The 18,559-nt window shown below is 44.7% G+C and overlaps 1 protein-coding gene and 1 pseudogene across 1 annotated transcript in view; one reads left to right on the forward strand and one right to left on the reverse strand.

Moving 5' to 3' along the window:
- Positions 1-2,185: 2,185 nt before the first annotated feature.
- SGPL1 (sphingosine-1-phosphate lyase 1) overlaps positions 2,186-18,559 on the forward strand; it is a 50,085-nt gene continuing 33,711 nt past the window's right edge. Inside the window, exon 1 of the mRNA XM_039482014.1 lies at positions 2,186-2,396. Within this exon, the coding sequence (XP_039337948.1) occupies positions 2,394-2,396 (3 nt within the window). The 5' untranslated portion in view covers positions 2,186-2,393. The remainder of the gene's footprint in view (positions 2,397-18,559) is intronic.
- LOC120369571 lies at positions 14,127-14,281 on the reverse strand (annotated as a pseudogene).

Consider the following 18,559-nt stretch of genomic DNA (forward strand, 5'->3'; position numbering starts at 1 on the left):
GTGCTGTGTGGTAAGTACAATGGTGATCTGAGTTGGAATGTGTAAGCTGGGGTGTGCTGTGTCTTTGGAAGCAGTAGATCTTTAAATACTGTAAGTGTCCAGTGGAATAAGGTCTGGACATTCCAGGGAGATGCTCAGATCTTGGGGGTTGGTGTGTGCTTATTGATAACCTGTAGAGAGATGGCAGGGCCTCTGTAGGCCTATTCAGGAGTGCTTGTGGTGCCGGTGGCCAGTGAAGTTGGGGAGCTGACATCCCACTGGTATAGACAAGGCTTCCTCCCCTTAAGGGCAGGTGGTAGTGAGGAGCCTAAATCCTGGAGACCCTCTGAAAGTGTCCCAGATATCATAGGGCAAGTGCATGACAAGAGTTTGATAGTTAAATCCATCCAGCACTTTGTTGCAGCTGGGATACCACTGTCTCCTAACAGTAGTCCCAGCTACATGAATTTAACTAGAAAGTGAAGGAACATGTTTGGTGGTGTAGTTTCCTTTCAACAGGTTAGTAACAGCAGTAAAATAATGTAGGGCTGAAAAGACAAATCAGTTCAGGTCACATAAGAACTTCATCATTCCACTCCCCTCCTAAATGTGCCCCTCCCCTTTTTTGGGAGGAATCCTTCTGTACTATCCATGACCAGAATTAAAGTGTTGAAATATCACCCAAGGTCTCTATCCTGCTACCAGATTAATGCGGGTTCAGGGTCCATTTGTGCAGAGCTCATGGAAGGCTCATGGCCCAAGTGTCTGAGCATTGGTAGCCCCATCTCAACCTTCTATCTTCCTGTTAGCTCTGCAGGGATGTGGAAACAGACAGGAAAGGGCTAAAAAGTGTGGAGCACATGCATATTCTACCAGGCTCAAGAGCTGGGCACAAAAGAAGGAAGTAAACTGTGGAAGCCTGGGTGGGGATTGACTAGGCTAATATAAAGAAAGAGAGAAGACTGGTCTTCTGCTTTAATCCTAAAAGCAAACAACTTTTATTTGAAAGAGGGTGGATAAAGTTTGAAGAGGGTACTATAGCTATCTCACATCATAAAACCCTGGTGAAGGTAAGGGTATTTCTTTGTCAGACTGTTCTATTGCACACAACTGAGGGCTAGTTTGTTTTCATTTGGGTGTAGACTGCTCACACCTCCAGGATGTATGATTGTTAGCAGCACTATTATAGAGACATACTAAGGGAACACAAGGTGAGAGGCAGGGAGCTTCCAGAGGAGGAGGTCACATTAATCAAGCTGTGAGAGAGAATTTAGACCTAGAACAAGAGCTTTAGCAAAGAGGCTAATAGGGAAAGGGTGGATTTAGGTTAAAATAAAGCATTGACAGGCTTGTGCAAGAGGCTAGATAAAGAGAGGTGTCACTACTGACACTAACATGAATGTGGGAGACAGAAAAGAGGGGCTGAGACGGGTGGGGAGGAGGCAGATAATGTGCCCCCTCCTGAGCTGGACAGAAAAGCATGGTACAAATTAGACATGGTGTATGCACAATGGCCTTCAGCAACACCTGTGCTCCCTGTGTATCTGTACCAGGCCAGTGCCCTTCCCGATGCTGCTTTAGTATTAGTCTAAGTGAAAGCAGCAAAGAGTCCTGTGGCACCTTATAGACTAACAGACGTATTGGAGCATGAGCTTTCATGGGTGAATACCCACTTCGTCGGATGCAGATCCAGACTAACACGGCTACCCCTCTGATACTTAGTCTAAGTGGGCTGTTTTAAACTGGGCCAACTGCCCGTAGCCCCCAGGAGCTGTGCCGGCTGCAGGAGCAGAGCACCCCTGAGGAAAGTCGGCTGAGTTTGTCATCTAAAAACTTGAACATTTTCAAGCAGCTGCAACCCCTGGTAAGCGCCAGTCTGTGCCCTGGCTGCAGAACGAAAGGGTAGCCCCTGACCTGCTGTGCTAGGTAAGGGGCAGGGAGAACCCGGCCAGGGGGGCTGGTTGCAGGAGAGAGATGACACCAACCCACCGTCCCGTCAAAGCAATGCCAGGCTGAGGCGCTGTAGGTTCTGCCCTGTCTTGGGGCGAGGGGTTAACGGGGGGGGCCCGCAGGGCTGCCTGGGGGCAATTGGGTGCCCGGCGGCTGGAGTGTCGTCGGATCAATTCTGCCCCAGCAGGGGGCGCTGCGGCGGCCGCCTCCCTGGTGGCGGGCGGGGCCATTTTCTCCGAGCGCTGAGGCAGCGGAGCCCGGGCGATGGGGCCATTTCCGGGCCGGCAGCAGAGGCACCGCGAGTGGCGCTGCTCCCAATCTCAGCCTGGCCTGCGCGCCGGGGCCAGCCGCCGAGCCGAGCCGAGCCGCAGCGCCCGGGTGGGCTGAGCGTGGGGCGGGCCCGGGGAGGAGGCGAATCCCGTCCCGAGCGGCCCCTGCGCGGAGCAGCCGGGAAGGCGGCGAAGATGGTGAGCATCGGCCCTTTCCCCCGCTAGCTGGCGGCGAGGATCGCCGTGAGCCGGGCCGGGTCAGGGGCCGCGCCCGCTCGGGCTGTCGCCTGGGCTTTAGGGGGGTTTCAGGGGCAGCCCCGGCCCGGTTGGTCGTAAGTGTCCGTGTCTCTTGCGGCGGTGTGACCCCCCCCCCCGGGTGCTGTGCCGCCCCCCAGGGAGAGGGGGCTCTCGGGGGGAGCTGGTGACGACCGTGGGGTTAACCTGGCTTCTGAAAGGTGGTAGCGTCTTTACTTTCTCGGTCACACCAGGAGGTTATGCAGTGAGGTTGTACCGGCCGAGCTCTTGTCTAGACGTAGAAGTTGTACTGGTTTAGTGGAAATCTGATTTTAGTGAAATCGGTGCGAGTTTTTGTGTATCTCTGCACGCTCTTACGTTGTTTTAAAACCGGATGTGTTGGTGTAGCTTGCACCTGAAATAAACTGGGGTTAAACCAATATAAGTGTGTCTACCTGTGAAGTTACATGAGTTTAACTCTTGTTAAACCAGTGCAACTTTGTGTGTAGCTGTGGCCTTAGAAGAGTAAAACATATTGGACAAAGGCAGTCCTGCCCTGTTGCTACAGAGCGATTTCAGGCTCTGATGAGGATTTGCAAACTGCCATTCTTGTATATTTCACACAAGGCACAGTCAACCTGTGTGGAACTCTTTGCCTGAGGATGTTCAAAAAAGAACTAGATAAATTCATGGAGGATAGGACCATATATTGCCATAAGCCAGGATGGGCAGGGATGGTGTCCCTAGCCTCTGTTTATCAGAAGCTGGGAATGGGTGACAGGGATGGATCATTTGATGATTACCTGTTCTGTTCGTTCCCTCTGGGGCACCTGTCCTTGGCCACTGTCAGAGGACAGAATGCTGGGCTAGATGGACCTTTGATCTGCCTCAGTATGGCCATTCTTATGTTCTTAGATTCAGGAATGGGAAGTCATTGGAACTTCTGGGGCTTGTTAAATGTGTGAATAATTAAGTCATGCTTTGGAGGCAGTAGTTTCACAAAGCATTTCTAGTGGTGGGCTTGTTCAGTAAGGCAAGAGCACCTATCAGAAAGAATATATCCTGTGTTAGAGTTAACTGGGTTGGGACCCCTGCCATCTTCCTCTCTCTCCAAGGGATTTGCTTCTACAGCCGTTTCCCCGAAGTGTGTTTGCCCATCTAGACAATTAACACAGAGAACTGATCTTTTTCATCCATTGTTCCCCTTTTGTCCCCCACACCAGTATATATCAGAGAAACTGATCTCTTTGAAGAGTGATTCCTCTTTATTTCAGACACACCTGCACCTTCTTCATATTCTAGTTTTATTTATTAAGTGTTGTGGGATAGTAAGCTGTCATTTGACCGTGTCATGCGTTGCTCATTTCTGTGGCTTGTTGTGTGTTTTGTGTACTTAATTATTTAAAAGGTGTAATTTTGCAATGTTCCCTTGTATTAGGCTCTCTCAATCTGACTGCTCTCTTGGGGCTGTGTTCTGCTGCTATAAAAGTGAACTTTTTCTATAGCAACAAACAAAAGGGTTTTTGTGTGGTGGCCTGGGGAGGATCAGATAAGATGATATCCAGAGGAGATTAAAAGCAGGGCTAGAATTTGGGGATTGGGGCTGAAGAACAAGCATGTGGGTTGTTTATAAACCTGATTGCCAGGAACTGTATCCTAAAACTCAAAATCCTGTCTTTCCAAAGACAGCTATTACTTCTTGGATGTTACTCTGTTGTAGTTCAACTTATTTTCACATAGGGCTTGTCTACATTTGTCACCTCCCTGAGCACAGCAAGTCTGAGCACTTTAAAGCGCTAGTGTAGACTGGCTGTGAGCGCTGGGAGCTAATCCCCTCATGGAGGTGGATTACCAGGAGCACTGGGAGAGCTCTCTCCCGGTGCTCACGCGTGACCACGCACTTTCACTTTAAAGTGCTGCTGCGGGAGCATTCCTGCGACAGCGCTTTGAAGTTTCCATTGTAGCCATGCCCATACTCTCTTATATGACTCTGATCTCCTTTTCTGTATATAAGGTAAATATAGTGATTGGCAGACTTGTTTGACATTAAGAGTGGGATGGCTGGTTTTACCTCCCCTTACTTGTGCTGGGCAGCATCCTTAAATACGAGTTTTACAATGTTCTAGGAAGAGTGTTTCTGAGAGAGTGAAAATGCTCTGCAGAGTTTAGTACAGTGATTCCCTTGGGTAGATTGGTGATGGGGAACTATATGCAGAAAGCAAAGAGCTCAGATGTATGTGTGTATGCATGCGAAGGCACTTGCTATGCAAACTGCTTACCTTTTAGTGAAGTTTGGATTGTGGAAAAGGGAGTCTGAGAGACAGTGTGGGATTTTCAAAATCCAATCAGCAGTCAAAAATGCATTACGCAGTAGCTGTTCCCTCAGTACTAGTGTTCTGATTGTATTGTATGTATACCAGAGTATTTTGCAATAGCAGTGTCCTGGGTATGCATTTAAATACTAAATGCATGACCAAACATCTTCCTAAACCAGTTACCATGCTCTTATTTTTTAGCCACAGGCCCTTTCAAGGTAAAATATAGAGTATTACAGAAGGTAGAACAAAAGATTTTATGGTGACTGATATGATCCTACTTGTTGATTCTCTTATCTCTCTCTCTCCTCGTCTTGTGATCTGGTGGCCGGATCTGCATAGCAGGGGAATGTGACTTGTGGTTTCTGTTTAGTGTTAATTTCAGTGAAGTAATGTCTGGTATTGCCTATATATCCATTTATAGGATATGAGCAATACCACATTATATTGAGGAAACTTTGCAATAGCAAGGGCTGACACAAAAGTATGGCATGTGCAAGAGGTCACTTGACACAAACAGAACCTATTTTTTCTTTTGCCAAAAGTGATGGAGCAAGTAACTTCACCGGTTAGGCTGCTCTTGGATCAGGATCTCTTGAAAAATTGCTAGGTGTAGCATATTACTTACAGATTGGCATACCTCTGACTCTCTTCAAACTTGTAATATGTGGACTCTCTTCCACAGAACTTACATTCTAACAGCAGAACAGCATTTAACTGTCCTGCTAACTTTTTTTTGAACTACATAAACACTTCACAATATGACCAGGGTGTGACGATCTAGACTGTCCTTGTGTTCTAGAAGCCATACTGCATGATCAAAGTCTGTTTTGCTCTTAGTCCCTTTTTCTAAGAGTGCATTGAGAGTACCTTATCTTAACTTGTTCTTGAAAAGGCGGGACAGAAAGGACAGTGAGGCGCTCATTCTAAATGCCCGTGAGCAGATAATAAGTGGTGGAGGAGTAAACAGAGATGTTGAAGGCTACGTCTATACTACCCGCCCGGGTTGGCGGGTAGTGTTCGACTTCTCGGAGTTCGATATATCGCGTCTCATCTAGACGTGATATATCAAACTCCGAATGCGCTCCCGTCGACTCCGGAACTCCACCACCGCGAACGGCGGTGGCGGAGTCGACGGGGGAGCCGCGGACTTCGATCCCGTGGTGTCTGGACGGGTGAGTAGTTCGAACTAAGGTAGTTCGAGTTCAGCTACGCTATTCGCGTAGCTGAACTTGAGTACCTTAGTTCGACCCCCGCCCCCCCGCCCCAGTGTAGATCAGGCCGAAGTCCATAATCATGCTACAGTCAGAACAGATGCATGCTTGCTGGTGCGCCCTCCCCCCCCCCCCCCCGCAGGCGATACAGAATTGTTTTCCATTCCTTCCCCAAGCTTTTCCCTCACATTCCTTGCAACTGTCCAGAACATTTCGGTATCCCGTTCACTGCACTTCTTCAGACAGCTTCCAAAAAGATAGTTGGACTTATGCACAGCTGTGAGAGCCTCCAGTGCCCTGCACCGTTACCTCTCTTCCCACCAAAGCTTTTGTGTGTGTTAATTGGTGTTTAATAAAAACAAACTCTCTGAAAGGAAACCAATCTTTATTTGTGTACTACACATAGTGATTGCTGCTGGTAGTAAAACATACGTGCAGTTTCATCATTTGCTTATTACAAATCCTACTCAGGAATCATCACAAGTTTTAGGCAAAATAAGATAAATAAAATTAATGAAGCATGGAAGATTTCTGTTACTGGTGCTCATTATTGAAATGTTGCCTCAAAGCCTCCCTGATTTGAATTGTACCCCTGCGCCCCCCCCGTTGCACCTCTCTAATAGCCACTGTCTAGGCTGCTCAAAATCAGCAGCCAGGGGACCTGCCTCAGTGCTCCACTCCTGAGGCAAGTTTTCCCTTAGCCTCAAAAGATTATGGAGTGAGCAGCAGGCTCCTGTGACCATGGGAATATTTTCCTCATTTAGATCTAACCTGCCATAAAGGCAGTACCAGCGCGCTTTTAATCTGCCAAACGCACATTCCATGGTCATTCTGCACCTACTCAGCCTGTTGTTGAAGCGCTCCTTGCTGCTCTCCAGGTTTCCTGTGTAAGGCTTCATGAGCCATGGGAGTAAGGGGTCTCCCAGGATCACTCGGCATTTTAACATCCCTCACTGGACTCTTCTGATCTGGAAAAAAAAGTCCATGCTTACCATTTTCTGTACAGGCCAGTGTTCCTGAAAATGTGTGCGTCGTGCACCTTCTTCGTCCACCCCAGTGAAATGCCCCTGGTGATCAACAAGCACCTGCAGTACCCTGGAGAAGTACCCTTTCTATTGATGTACTCCTTCGCAAGACGGTCCAGAGCCAGAATTGGAATATGTGTTCCATCTATCGCCCCACTGCAGTTAGGGAATTCTATTTCCGCAAAGTTATCCACTATTTCACGCACTGCCGAGAGTCACGGTCCTTTGTAGCGGGATGCAATTAATGGCCTTGCACGCTTGCATTAACGCAGCCCCAACACTCGACTTCCCAACTTCAAACTGATTTGCAACTGACTGGTAGCAATCTGGAGTTGCGTGCTTCCATGCTGCAATCGCCACGTGCTTCTTCACCTAGAGGACTGCTTTCATTTTGGTGTCCTTGCACCGTAGGGCTGGGGCGAGCTCCACACATCGTTCCAGGGAGGTGGCTTTTCTCCTGAAAGTTCTGTAGCCACTGCTCGTCATCCCAGACCTGCATAATGATGTAATCCCACCACCCTATGCTTGTTTCCAGAGCCCCAAAACAATGTTTCATTGTGTGCAGGTGCTCCATGAATGCCAAAAGTAATCTGGTGTTGTTTCTTTCCATGGCACACAACAGTCAGGCAACTCTGATTCCTGTTCATATTGGGAGCTCATGATATACTGCATGACCGTGTGCAGTGTGTTAAGTTACCACAACAGTAGAGAGCAGTGCAGGATCCATCCTGTCACACAGAGATGGCGAGTGCACAGTAAACGGGCTGTTGAAAAATGCGAAAAGCAGTTGGAAATCCATGGAATGTGGGGACAGAAAATAATGGATCATGGGATGTTGAGCCCGTACCTATGATGTGTTGTGGTTCACTCCGCCTTCCCACATGTGGGATAGCTACCCACAGAGCACTGCTCTCATTGCCGATGCTAGAGCACCAACTGTGGTTGCACTCTGGCCACAGAGGGAGCATAGGGTGAACATGCAATAGTGATGTAATTATGGCACTTTTTGGTCAACATAAATTTTGTTGACAACTCCGTGTAGACAATGCCTTGGTTATTTCAGCCATTACAGGGTGAAAGCAGTGAGTCTCACAGGATTATTTTGTTCCTTAGAAAAATCTTTTAAATTGTCGAAGTGCTGCAGAACTTAATGAAACCAGCATAGACGTCTCCCTCTTCCTCATACTGCAGAGCCCATTTTGGAAGTAAGACTAAATTAGGAAACTTAATTAAAAAACTTAAACAACATAATCTCTCTGAATTCTTATCTGTGTTTCCCCATCTCTTTGTAAATAATCGCATACTCAAAATATTTTAATTCTTTCCCCTTCTCTTAAGAGATTAAAGAAACTTTTTTTTTTTTTTTTAAAGTTGCCAGTTTTGTTCTAGGGTATTTAATGGCCCGGCTGCTCTTTCTATAGAATAAATGCTCTCGTGGTATTTCTATCAAATGGGCTCTCTCAGAGAACTATAAGCAACACTTTTATGTTTTCTTCAGTTTTATAATGAAGTCTGTGGAGTGGAGAAACTGAAATTAAGGCTTCTCAAAATTGGGTGGTTTTTTGAGAACAGCATATGGCCTGGCCTGTTGGCAGCTGGCATGATTTGTAGTGTCTTGGGTTTTTGTTGTTGTTGTTTGTAAAAGAGCAATGAAATTCTTATTTCATAAAATGTGCATGCAAATATAACTTGGAAGTTTTGCATTTTGAGACTGTGTCCCTTCAAGCTGAGCAAGGAATGATCCATGTATGCAAAATGTCAGTAAGGGCATATGACCTGCATTGAGGCGTATTGCAAAACCTCTTGTTATTATGACAGTATCGGTATTTAGAAGGGAAGGTTTCTGTGTTGTGATTGTCACAGAGAAGGTGGATACTTAATATATAATAGTTTCATTCAATTGGAGATTATATTAATGGTTTTGCGTAACTACAGTAGTGCCTCAGGGTTATGAACACCAGAGTTACAAACTGACCAGTCAACCACACGCCTCATTTAGAACCGGAAGTACACAATCAGGCCGCAGCAGAGACCGCCCCACTCCAAGCAAATACAGTTCTTTGTTAAATGTAAACTACTGAAAAAATAAAGGGAAAGCAGCGTTTTTCTGCATAGTGTAGTTTCAAAGCTGTATTACATCAACATTCAATTGTAAATTTTTGAAAGAACCATAATGTTTTGTTCAGCGTTACAAACAACTTCCATTCCTGAGGTGTGCGTAACTTTGAGGTTCTACTGTATTGGTTAACTGTGCCAGGCCTTGTGCTAGAATTCATCAAAAAAGCACAATTACAATGGTCTAGTCTGCTTTACAATTGTCTACTACTAGATTTCAGTATCTAATGCTGCTGATACCTTTGCATGGTGCTGCATAAATGGTAAAGAGTTTTGTGCTCTAGAGAGGCATGAGAAAGTACATTATGATCCACAACACGCAAAGTGCAAACCAAATCAGTCAACAGGTTTCTACAGATAAGTCATAGAAAACAAAACTGAACACACTGGTGTTCTGTATCCGGAGAGCTTTCAAGTCTCTGCTCTTCTGTGACCTGGGAGAATGGGTTCACTTTGGGAATCTAGAGGTAAAGTCAATAGCCCTTAAATCAATCAAGAGCGTTATCCTCCTATTGGTAAGAGCTGCCACTTGGAAACCCATCAATTTTTTTCTTAAGAGACTTGGGGTAAAATTTTCAGAACTGCCTAAGTGACTTTGGCTCCTATGTGCCTTTTTCAAAAGTGAATTAGGAGCTTTAAAATGTTACCAAGTCTGTTGAGAGAGGATGTGCCACCTAGAAAATCATAGCCTATCAAAATGAAGCTGAGTCCATTTTCATAAGTAACTTGGGCTCTGTCCTTTAGGTGCTCTTGAAAACTTTACCTCTGAGAAATGTATGTTTTTGTAAATGCAGTTTATTTTAGTAAATTAGCATACACAACAATTTGCTGCTGATTCAGAGTAAATGCTGTCACTTTGCAATTGGAGTGTAATTCTTGTTTATCTAAGGTGGTCAGAATTTAATCTCTTGTCAGCTTTCTAGCTGGGACAACTGTAAGGGCTGACAGGTTTCTGGGGTTTGACTTTTTGATCAAAATCTTTGGTTTTGCATGTGAAATCTTAGCCTTTACTTATCTTTGTCTTGCTCTTGGGTTCCCTTGGGCACTTCATATAATTACACATTCTTTAGGACATGCTTAAAGTCGGCCCCTGTCTCGCTTTTAATGGTTTTGTTTTTCCTTTGTAAAGTGGAACTTAGAATTCTTCTGTTTTATTCTTAGTTACTGCTCTGTTTATTCTGCCTCAATATATTTTTGTGCTTGACCTATAATAGGCCTTTGCATAGCCAGTGATCCTGATTTGCTGGAGCGGTTGGTACATATGGGGGTTCTTTCAGTTTCTGTACCTTTACCTTTAGTCTAGCATAGAATTTAATCTGGCAAAGAAGTTTTTCTTTCTAAATGATAGCTTTTTATATTCATTTCAGTGTAGTGGTTTTGGGAATAAATTTAACATTCACGTAACTGAATAAGTGGCCGATCATAAAATCTAAGACCAGAAGAGACCACTAGATCATCTAGGCTGATCTCTATATATCACAGGCCACCAATACACCCAGCACCCACACACTAAACCAGGGGTGGGCAAACTTTTTGGCCGGAGGGCCACATCTGGGTATAGAAATTGTAGGGCAGGCCATGAATGCTCACGAAATTGGGGGTTGGGGTCTGGGAGGAGGGTGAGAGCTCCAGCTGGGGGAGCAGGCTCTGGGGTAGGGTTGGGGATGAGGGATTTGGGGTGCAGGAGGGTGCTCCAGGCAGGGACCTAGGGGTTTGGAGGCTGAGAGGGGGATCAGGCCTGGGGCAGGGGGCTGGGGCATGGGTGCGGGCTCAGGGGTGCAGTCTCCGGGTGGTGCTTACCTCAAGCAGTTCCCGGAAGTAGTGGTATGTCCCCTCCGGCTCCTATGCGGAGGCGCAGCCAGCTGGCACCACCCCGCTGCTCCATCTGCAGGCACCACCCCGCAGCTCCATTGGCCGTGGCTCCTGGCCAATGGGAGCTGCGGGGGGCAGCATGCAGAGCCCCCTGGCTGCCCCTACACATAGGAGCTGGAGGGGGGACATCCCACTTTCGGGAGCCACACAGAAAGCATCTGACCCCAGTTCCTGGCAGGAGCTCGAGGGCCAGATTAAAAGTTCTGATGGGTCGGACACGGCCCACAGGCCGTAAGTTATCTACCCCTGCACCAAACACAACAATCAAGACCAAGATATTACAGCGCACAGGAGACTAGACTGTTATGTACCACAGGCAGAGAACAGGAGAGACCGAGGAGCACCAGGGCCTGCGTCTCGCACAATGACAGCGAAACGAGTGTGAGAAATACCCAGATAATTCTGGCAAGATACCTGTACCAAGGTGCTGCAGGTGAAGGTGAAATATTTCCCAAGGTCACTGTCAGTTTGACCTGGGGGAAAATTCCTTCCCAGCCCCACCTATGGTGATCAATTAGACCCTGAGCATTTGAGCAGGAACTAGCCAGCCAAGCACCTGAGGGAATGCTCACTGTCACCTCAGAGCCCTGGCCCACCCCCTGAATGTTCCGTCTGCAGCTGTGGCAATCTTCTGATGCTTCAGATTTAAAAAAACAAAAACATCCCTCTGAGAATCCATTGGTGGGGACAGGAAAAATCCCTCCTGACCCCTGCTGGTGGCCAGCTGGAACCTTGAAGCATGAGTTTTAGTAACATAAACTGAAAGTGACCAGGGTTGTTGAGCCCTGCCCCCTACTATCACAAACAGCCCTGTCATACAGTTGCACTCATGAATTTGTCCAGCTCTCTCTCTCAAAATGAATTAAGTTGTTTGCTCCCAATTTCTGTTGGGAGGCTGTTCAAGAATCTCTCTCCCCTGATGGTTAGAAACCACCTTCTAATTTCCAGCCTGAATATATTCATGGCCAGTTTATATCCATTTGTTCTTGTGCCAGCATTCTCCATTAATGTAAATAGCTCTTCCTCCTCCCTGGTGTTTACCCTCGATGTATTTATAAAGAGCAATCCTATCTCCTCTCCGCCTTCTTTTTGCAAGACTAAACAAGCCAAGCTCTTCCAGCCTTCTCCATTCTCCTGATCATCCTAGCAGTTGTTCTCTGCACCTGTTTAAATTCATCTTTCTTGTACACAGTATTCCAAGTGAGATCTTACTAGTGCCTTGAATAATAGCATTAATACTTCTCTATCTTTATTGGAAATGCCCCGCCTGACACATCCAAGGATCACATTTTCCTTTTTCACAGCTGCATCACGTTAGTGGCTGCTAGTAATCCTGATTGACTCACACAACCAGGCCTCTCTCCTCCTCTGTTGCTTCCAATTGATTAGTCCCCAGCTTGTAGCAAAAATTCTTATTAGCTCCAAAGTGCATGTTCTTGCAGTTTGTACTATTGAATTTCATCCCATGTCTGTCACCATAGTCTTCAAGGTCATCCCCATCTTCATGTATGACATTCCAATCTGTCTTTGTATTGATGATGCCTCCCAGCTTAGTATAATCAGCAAACTTTACTAGCGCACACCTACTTTTTGTACCAAAGTCACAATAAAAATATTGAATAAGATTGGTCCCAAGACAGATCCTTGAGGAGCTCCACTGGTAACTCCCTCCAGGCCGATAATACTCCTTTTAGCACAACCTGTTGCCTTCTCCCCTTACACATCTTGTACTGATCCCCATCTTCCCTAATTTATCTATTCATTTCCCATGTGGCACCACGTCAAATGCTTTACTGAAGTCCAAGGATATTAATCTATTGCATTTTCGTTATCTAAAAAATCAGAAAGAGATCACGTCAGAATAACCTGATTTATGTTTTGTAAACCCATGTTGCATTGCATCCCCCTTTACCATTTACTTCTATGAATTTAATTATTCTTTCCTTCACAATATGTTCTAAATATCTTAAATATAGGCACAGTGTTAGCTATTCTCCAGTCATATGGCACACTGTTCAGAGTTAGGTGGCGCACACACATGAAGTGCACATGCTTTTCCTATCAGAGTTGCTTCATTCCTGGGGAGCTGGGGCCTGACATACCAGTTTTACCTACAACGTGTAGCCCCAGAATTAGAATAATACTTCTTCAGCAGACTAACAAATGTTTATTAGTTTTTATATATTTAAGATATTGCTTAATTTAATTAAAGACCTTGGGTAGGCATTCCTTGAATTAATATACAAATTAGATACAATTAACTTAGGTTTGAACAGAGACTGGGAATGGTTGCCACTACACTAATTGAATCTATTTCCCCATGTTAAGTATCCTCACACCTTCTATGGGTCATCTGGATTATCACTTCAAAGGTTTTTTTTTTTTTCTCCTACTGATGATAGCTCATCTTAGTTGATTGGCCTCTTACAGTTGGTATGGCTACATACACCTTTTCATATTCTCTGTATGTATAAATATCTTCATGCTGTATGTTCCGGTCTGTGCATCCGATGAAGTGGGCTGTAGCCCACGAAAGCTTATGCTCAAATAAATTTGTTAGTCTCTAAGGTGTCACAAGTACGCCTGTTCTTTTTTTAGGAATACAGTTGTTACTCAGGCATAATTCAGTGTAACATATGCAACTCCCTTTGGAATAGCAGACAGCATTGAACAATCATTATTCTAGTTTTATACTCTTAATTTCTGGCTGTCTGAGGCAGACAGTCTGAAAACCTGGTTAGATCAGGTCTTCACTAGCAACACTTCACTGGTATATTGTACTGGCAGAGCATTCCTACTATGGATGCTTCTTACATCTTTTGCCAGCATTGCTTATACCAGGCCTCCCCAGGGCAAAATCAACCATAACTGCAGTTTTGCCCGTATAAGCTGTGGCTAAACTCTTGGGCTTTTGCTGGCACAGCTGGTCAGTTAATCACACCCCTGACCAACACAGGTGTGATGACAAAAACTTGTAATGCAGACCTGGGTTTATTTTTTAGCTCCAAATAGAGGTCACTTAGCTAGTAGGGTCAATATTTAGGCCAGTATATGTTTTAAATTCTTACTCTGAGTAGTCACATCTGATACAATATCTGTTTAAAAAGCAAAGTTTGTTAAAGTGAGACAATAAGGAACATGATCAACTTAAATCTTAATACTCAAACATAAGAAATGTCTGATCAGTTAATATACAAGCTTGAAAAATAAGTGAATATCATTTAGCCACAGTTCATGAAATTTTCGACTAGCAATAATCACACCTCAGATTAACTTTATTGGCTATGATACTGCCACTGCACTATGCTGTCTTCAACATTGATCCAGCTCTGTTTACTGCTGACTCTCCTTGGCAGCAACAGACAGCTTGATGTGTAAACAAGGCTTTCCTACTTGAAAACTACAGCATTTAAATTGGAGTTTACGAGTTGACAGGTGAGTAGCATTTTCATGCCTGTCACGTGTGAAGAATACATCATAGTTCAAAACAGGCTAGTTTGTAAACACATGACCAAAACTATTTCTACACTTGCTGTCTTTAATTTAACCCCAAGGAGCCCAATGACATTGAACTGAAAAATAATAGCACACCGACCAAATAAAGTATGCACAAAGTCCTAGGTATTACACATGGTAACATAATCAAGTTAGGGCATAATGTCTAACAAACACTGCTTCATACAACATTCATTAGTTAGCTTGCATTCATTTTTGTCTAAAGTCTGTGTTAGCCATAATGTCTATTGAAACATCAGAAAATATTATTCAGTTCCTCTTTTTCAATGTTTTGAAGAAAAAGTATTCAGTATTTTGAGATGATTGTAGGAATTATAAATGGGCGCTAAAATGAGATGACTTAAGTATTCTGTGTATGCCAAGCTAGAAAATGTGCCTCCCAAATGCTGAAATTGTCATTCTATCATACTGTCACATACTTTGAGATGTGGGTATCTGCAAAATATACAATTTGGACTTTAGAAGTGGATCTAAACATACCCTTAATGATGTAATGAGCACAGAATTTCTCTTAGTACTTACAAAAAAAACCCTATACTTCTTTAAAAAGCTAGTCTTAGTCCTCAAACAATTTTATTGATCCTACCGGGGGGGAATCCTGTTTCCTTAAGAGACCTTATTTTTAGCTCTTCCTATAAGTGAATTTAATGTTAGTAAATGCTGTCATTTTGATACCCATGGAAACCTACCTTCTAGTTATTCACTGTGGCAGCGCAGAGCAAGGTTATCCACATTATCACTTGTGTGGTCTGTTAATCTGGTGCACAGGGACCTACTGAAGTTTTAAACTTCATTGCCAGGAAAATACTTTTCTGGCACAACTATGATGTCCAGTCTGGTTAGCTTTGGCTCAGATGTATAATTTCCTTTTGATGGATTTTTACTGTGCTGTCTGAGTGTAATTCCCTTTGAGGTGGAAGATGGTAACAGTTAATATGTTTGTGATAGCATGAGTGCTACACCTGGAACGAACCCAACCAACTAATGGACTTTAAAAAGTAGGATCATCAGGATGTCTTCCCCATCTTTATTGATAAAAGCTCTTCAATTGCCCAGGCTTCTGAATGCCTTTACATTAAAAAAAAAATGAATATTGCAAGTCCTAACAATGTAAATAATTGAATGTTTTATCAAATATTTGGACATTCCTTCTGGAAGGCAGGAATAAATGACCTCATGGTGAATTTCTCCTTTAGGGGACTGTTTCAGGCAATTAGAAACATAAGAACGTATCCGTGTGCTCATGAGTTTTGAGTGACTTGGAGTTTTTAAGGCATAAAATCATCACAGAAGCTGACTGACTCACGCCCTCAAATATAAAGCCTCTTGTGTTGCTCCCACAACACGCAAATCCGGATAGAACGGGTTTTTGTTTTTTCCACAAGGTTCTATAGTTATATAAAGATTGATTTAAATTCTGTCCAGGCCACTAAGCTTACCCAGCCTGGAGAGTGGGTTATGGAGGAGAATGGGGTCGGTTGACTTTTGTAAAGCTAGAAATATATTCCCTTTAAGCACATATGGTCAGTAGTTCCAGTGTTGCTGGAGGAAGAAGCAGCAAGAAAATAAATGCAACCAGTCTGTGAAAGAGATTACAAGGGAGGGGATTGTTATCTCTTGTATTCAGGCAGAGGACTGTGGTTTGCAGGATTTAATCAGTGCATTTCTGTACTAGTGTCCTGAAACTAGCAAATGGTACAGTTGTATCTGAACTTTGACCTCAGTAAAAGTAGAACTTGACTTATTGCTAAGGATACGATTTAGTCACGGAGGTCGTGGCAGTCATGGATTCTGTGACTTTACCAGACCTTTGTAACTTCTTTGGCTGTCAGCAACGGGACCTGGGGCTGGAGCTATGCACCTCCCCTCCCCTCTGGGACTGGGGTCAGGGCCATGTGCCCCTGGCCCGTGGGTGGCTGTGCACGCTCCCCTACTCTCCCTGTGGCTGAGGCTGCTGGAGTGAGGGCTGTGCCCCACCCACCCTGCATGGCAGTGGGACTCCAGCTGTCATTCCTCCCCCGGAACCCTGTGTCGTCCCCCCTCCCCATCCCCAGGGTTATTTTTTAGTAAAGTCACAGATAAGTCAGGGGCTCTTGTGACTTTTTGTCTATTGCCTGCAGCCTGTCTGTGACTTTTACTAAAAATAACTGACACAATCTTAACCTTAGTTATTGCATAAAAGACAGAATGGAAGACACACAGAATCATTGTCTAGGGCCTGTGCAAACCTGCCTCCTTGTATGCTCTGCTCAGAGGAAAGTGCGAAACGTGTGGGACTTGCCAAGTGTTGCAGAGTGCAGGGTTAAAAGGGCTGTGTGGATCAAGCTATTTAGCATTGCTGCTAGGAAACGGTGTAGAACTATGGTAAGGTTGAAAATAGCATTGCTACACTGACTTACAAACAGTCCAGTGCCAATTGGAATGAATTAGTGTGGACTCTGTCTTTCCTTTTTATACCGTTTGGTTTTATCCCGTTAAACTCTAAAATTAGTGATACATTCTAATTTGCTGATTACTTTTGGGCAGGGAAGCCCAATATATTATCAGTTGACATATTAAAAATGCTCAACACTTTACCATCCAGGAAGCTCAGAATTAATAAATAATGCTTGAATTACTTACTCCATATACACTCCCTCCCTATCCTGGTCTCCACCTGCCTTGTTTTTTGTTTTTTTTTTTTGGTCCCCTTTTCATGGTTCTCCTGACTGAATCAGCATTTCTTTCCTGAACTGAAGTTACTTTTTAAAGGTAGTAAACCAAAGGAAAATGGTTGGGGAGTAGGGGAAAATCCTCTTTCCCCCCCCCCCCCCAGTACTTGCTACCTCATTGCAGAGCTTTAGTTTTAGAAATGGAAGAAAATCTTGTGTGAGGTAAGGTTAACAGCATCAATATTAAGTATTAATAGTTGATAAAAATAGAACTGGAAGTGTAGCTCTGGAAATACTGTCCTGTAACAATGCACTGGAGTTTTTGCAGCAAGTACCACACCCAGGCATGCAATTGCTTATAATGACTTGAATTAGGTTGAGAGTTAAAGAACAAGTCTGAGCTGCGGAGCAGAGCACGGACTTGCTTGGCTATGGTAAAGTGGACCAGAGGCAGTGCTGAGCAGGCCTTTGCAGCATTATTGTGTATGCCTGTAGCCATCCTACCACTGACAGTGACGTCTTTCAGTATTGTGAGCTCATTGGTATAGTACCTTGTTAATACTTAGGCCTGTAGTGTAGACACTCCCTAAGTTGGTGGCTGATGTCCATACACACTCTCCTTCTGTTGGTGGTGTGTATCCTCATCAGGAGCGCTTCTACCCACTGAAGGGGAACGCGGGGGGAAGTCCTGGGAGCCAGGACTTTCAGCTCCCCGGTGGGGGTCCAGCTGCCCCCCTGGGCTCTTGGCTCTCTGCTCCTGGATGAGAGTGGGGGAAGGGGGGCATCCACCGGAATTTCTTGGCTCCCTGAGCAGGGAGCCTCGGAGCAGCAGCCTGTGTGGGGAGCTGGGCTCTAGCTGTCCTGCTTTCTTATCAATTTCATGGTTCCATGCTATATGACCAATTTCAGGGCTCCAGCATGGAGCCCTGAAATTGACAAGACAGCCAATGGCCAATGTAAGTAACACAGTGTCTACACAGGCACTGCGTTGCCCTACGTAAGTCCTATAACTCTCGTGGCAGTGGAGTAGTTATGTTGGTGTAGTAGGGCACTTACGTCGGCAGGACAAGGCTGTAGTGTGTATGCTGACATAATTAGGTTGACGTAAGGCAGCTTATGTCGACTTAACTGTGTAGTGTAGATCATTCCTTAAATAGAGAACTCTAATCCTTCTTGCTCCCTGAAACTCTAGAGTACTGCAGAATGTGGTAATTTCAATGGGAGTAGCTAGATGTTCGGCGCTTTTGAAAATTAGGCCACTTAATGTTGGTGCCTAAATATGGGATTAGGAGTCTAACTTTAGACCCCTGTTTTGAAAATCTTGGTCTGTGTGAGGTGAAATTTGCCACCAGAAATTGTTCCTCCCTTCACAGGCTTAACCGCTCTGGTTCTCTAGGTGTAATCACTAAAGTAATCTGT

The sequence above is a fragment of the Mauremys reevesii genome, linkage group 7 (assembly GCF_016161935.1).
Source record: "Mauremys reevesii isolate NIE-2019 linkage group 7, ASM1616193v1, whole genome shotgun sequence".
NCBI lineage: Eukaryota > Metazoa > Chordata > Testudines > Geoemydidae > Mauremys > Mauremys reevesii.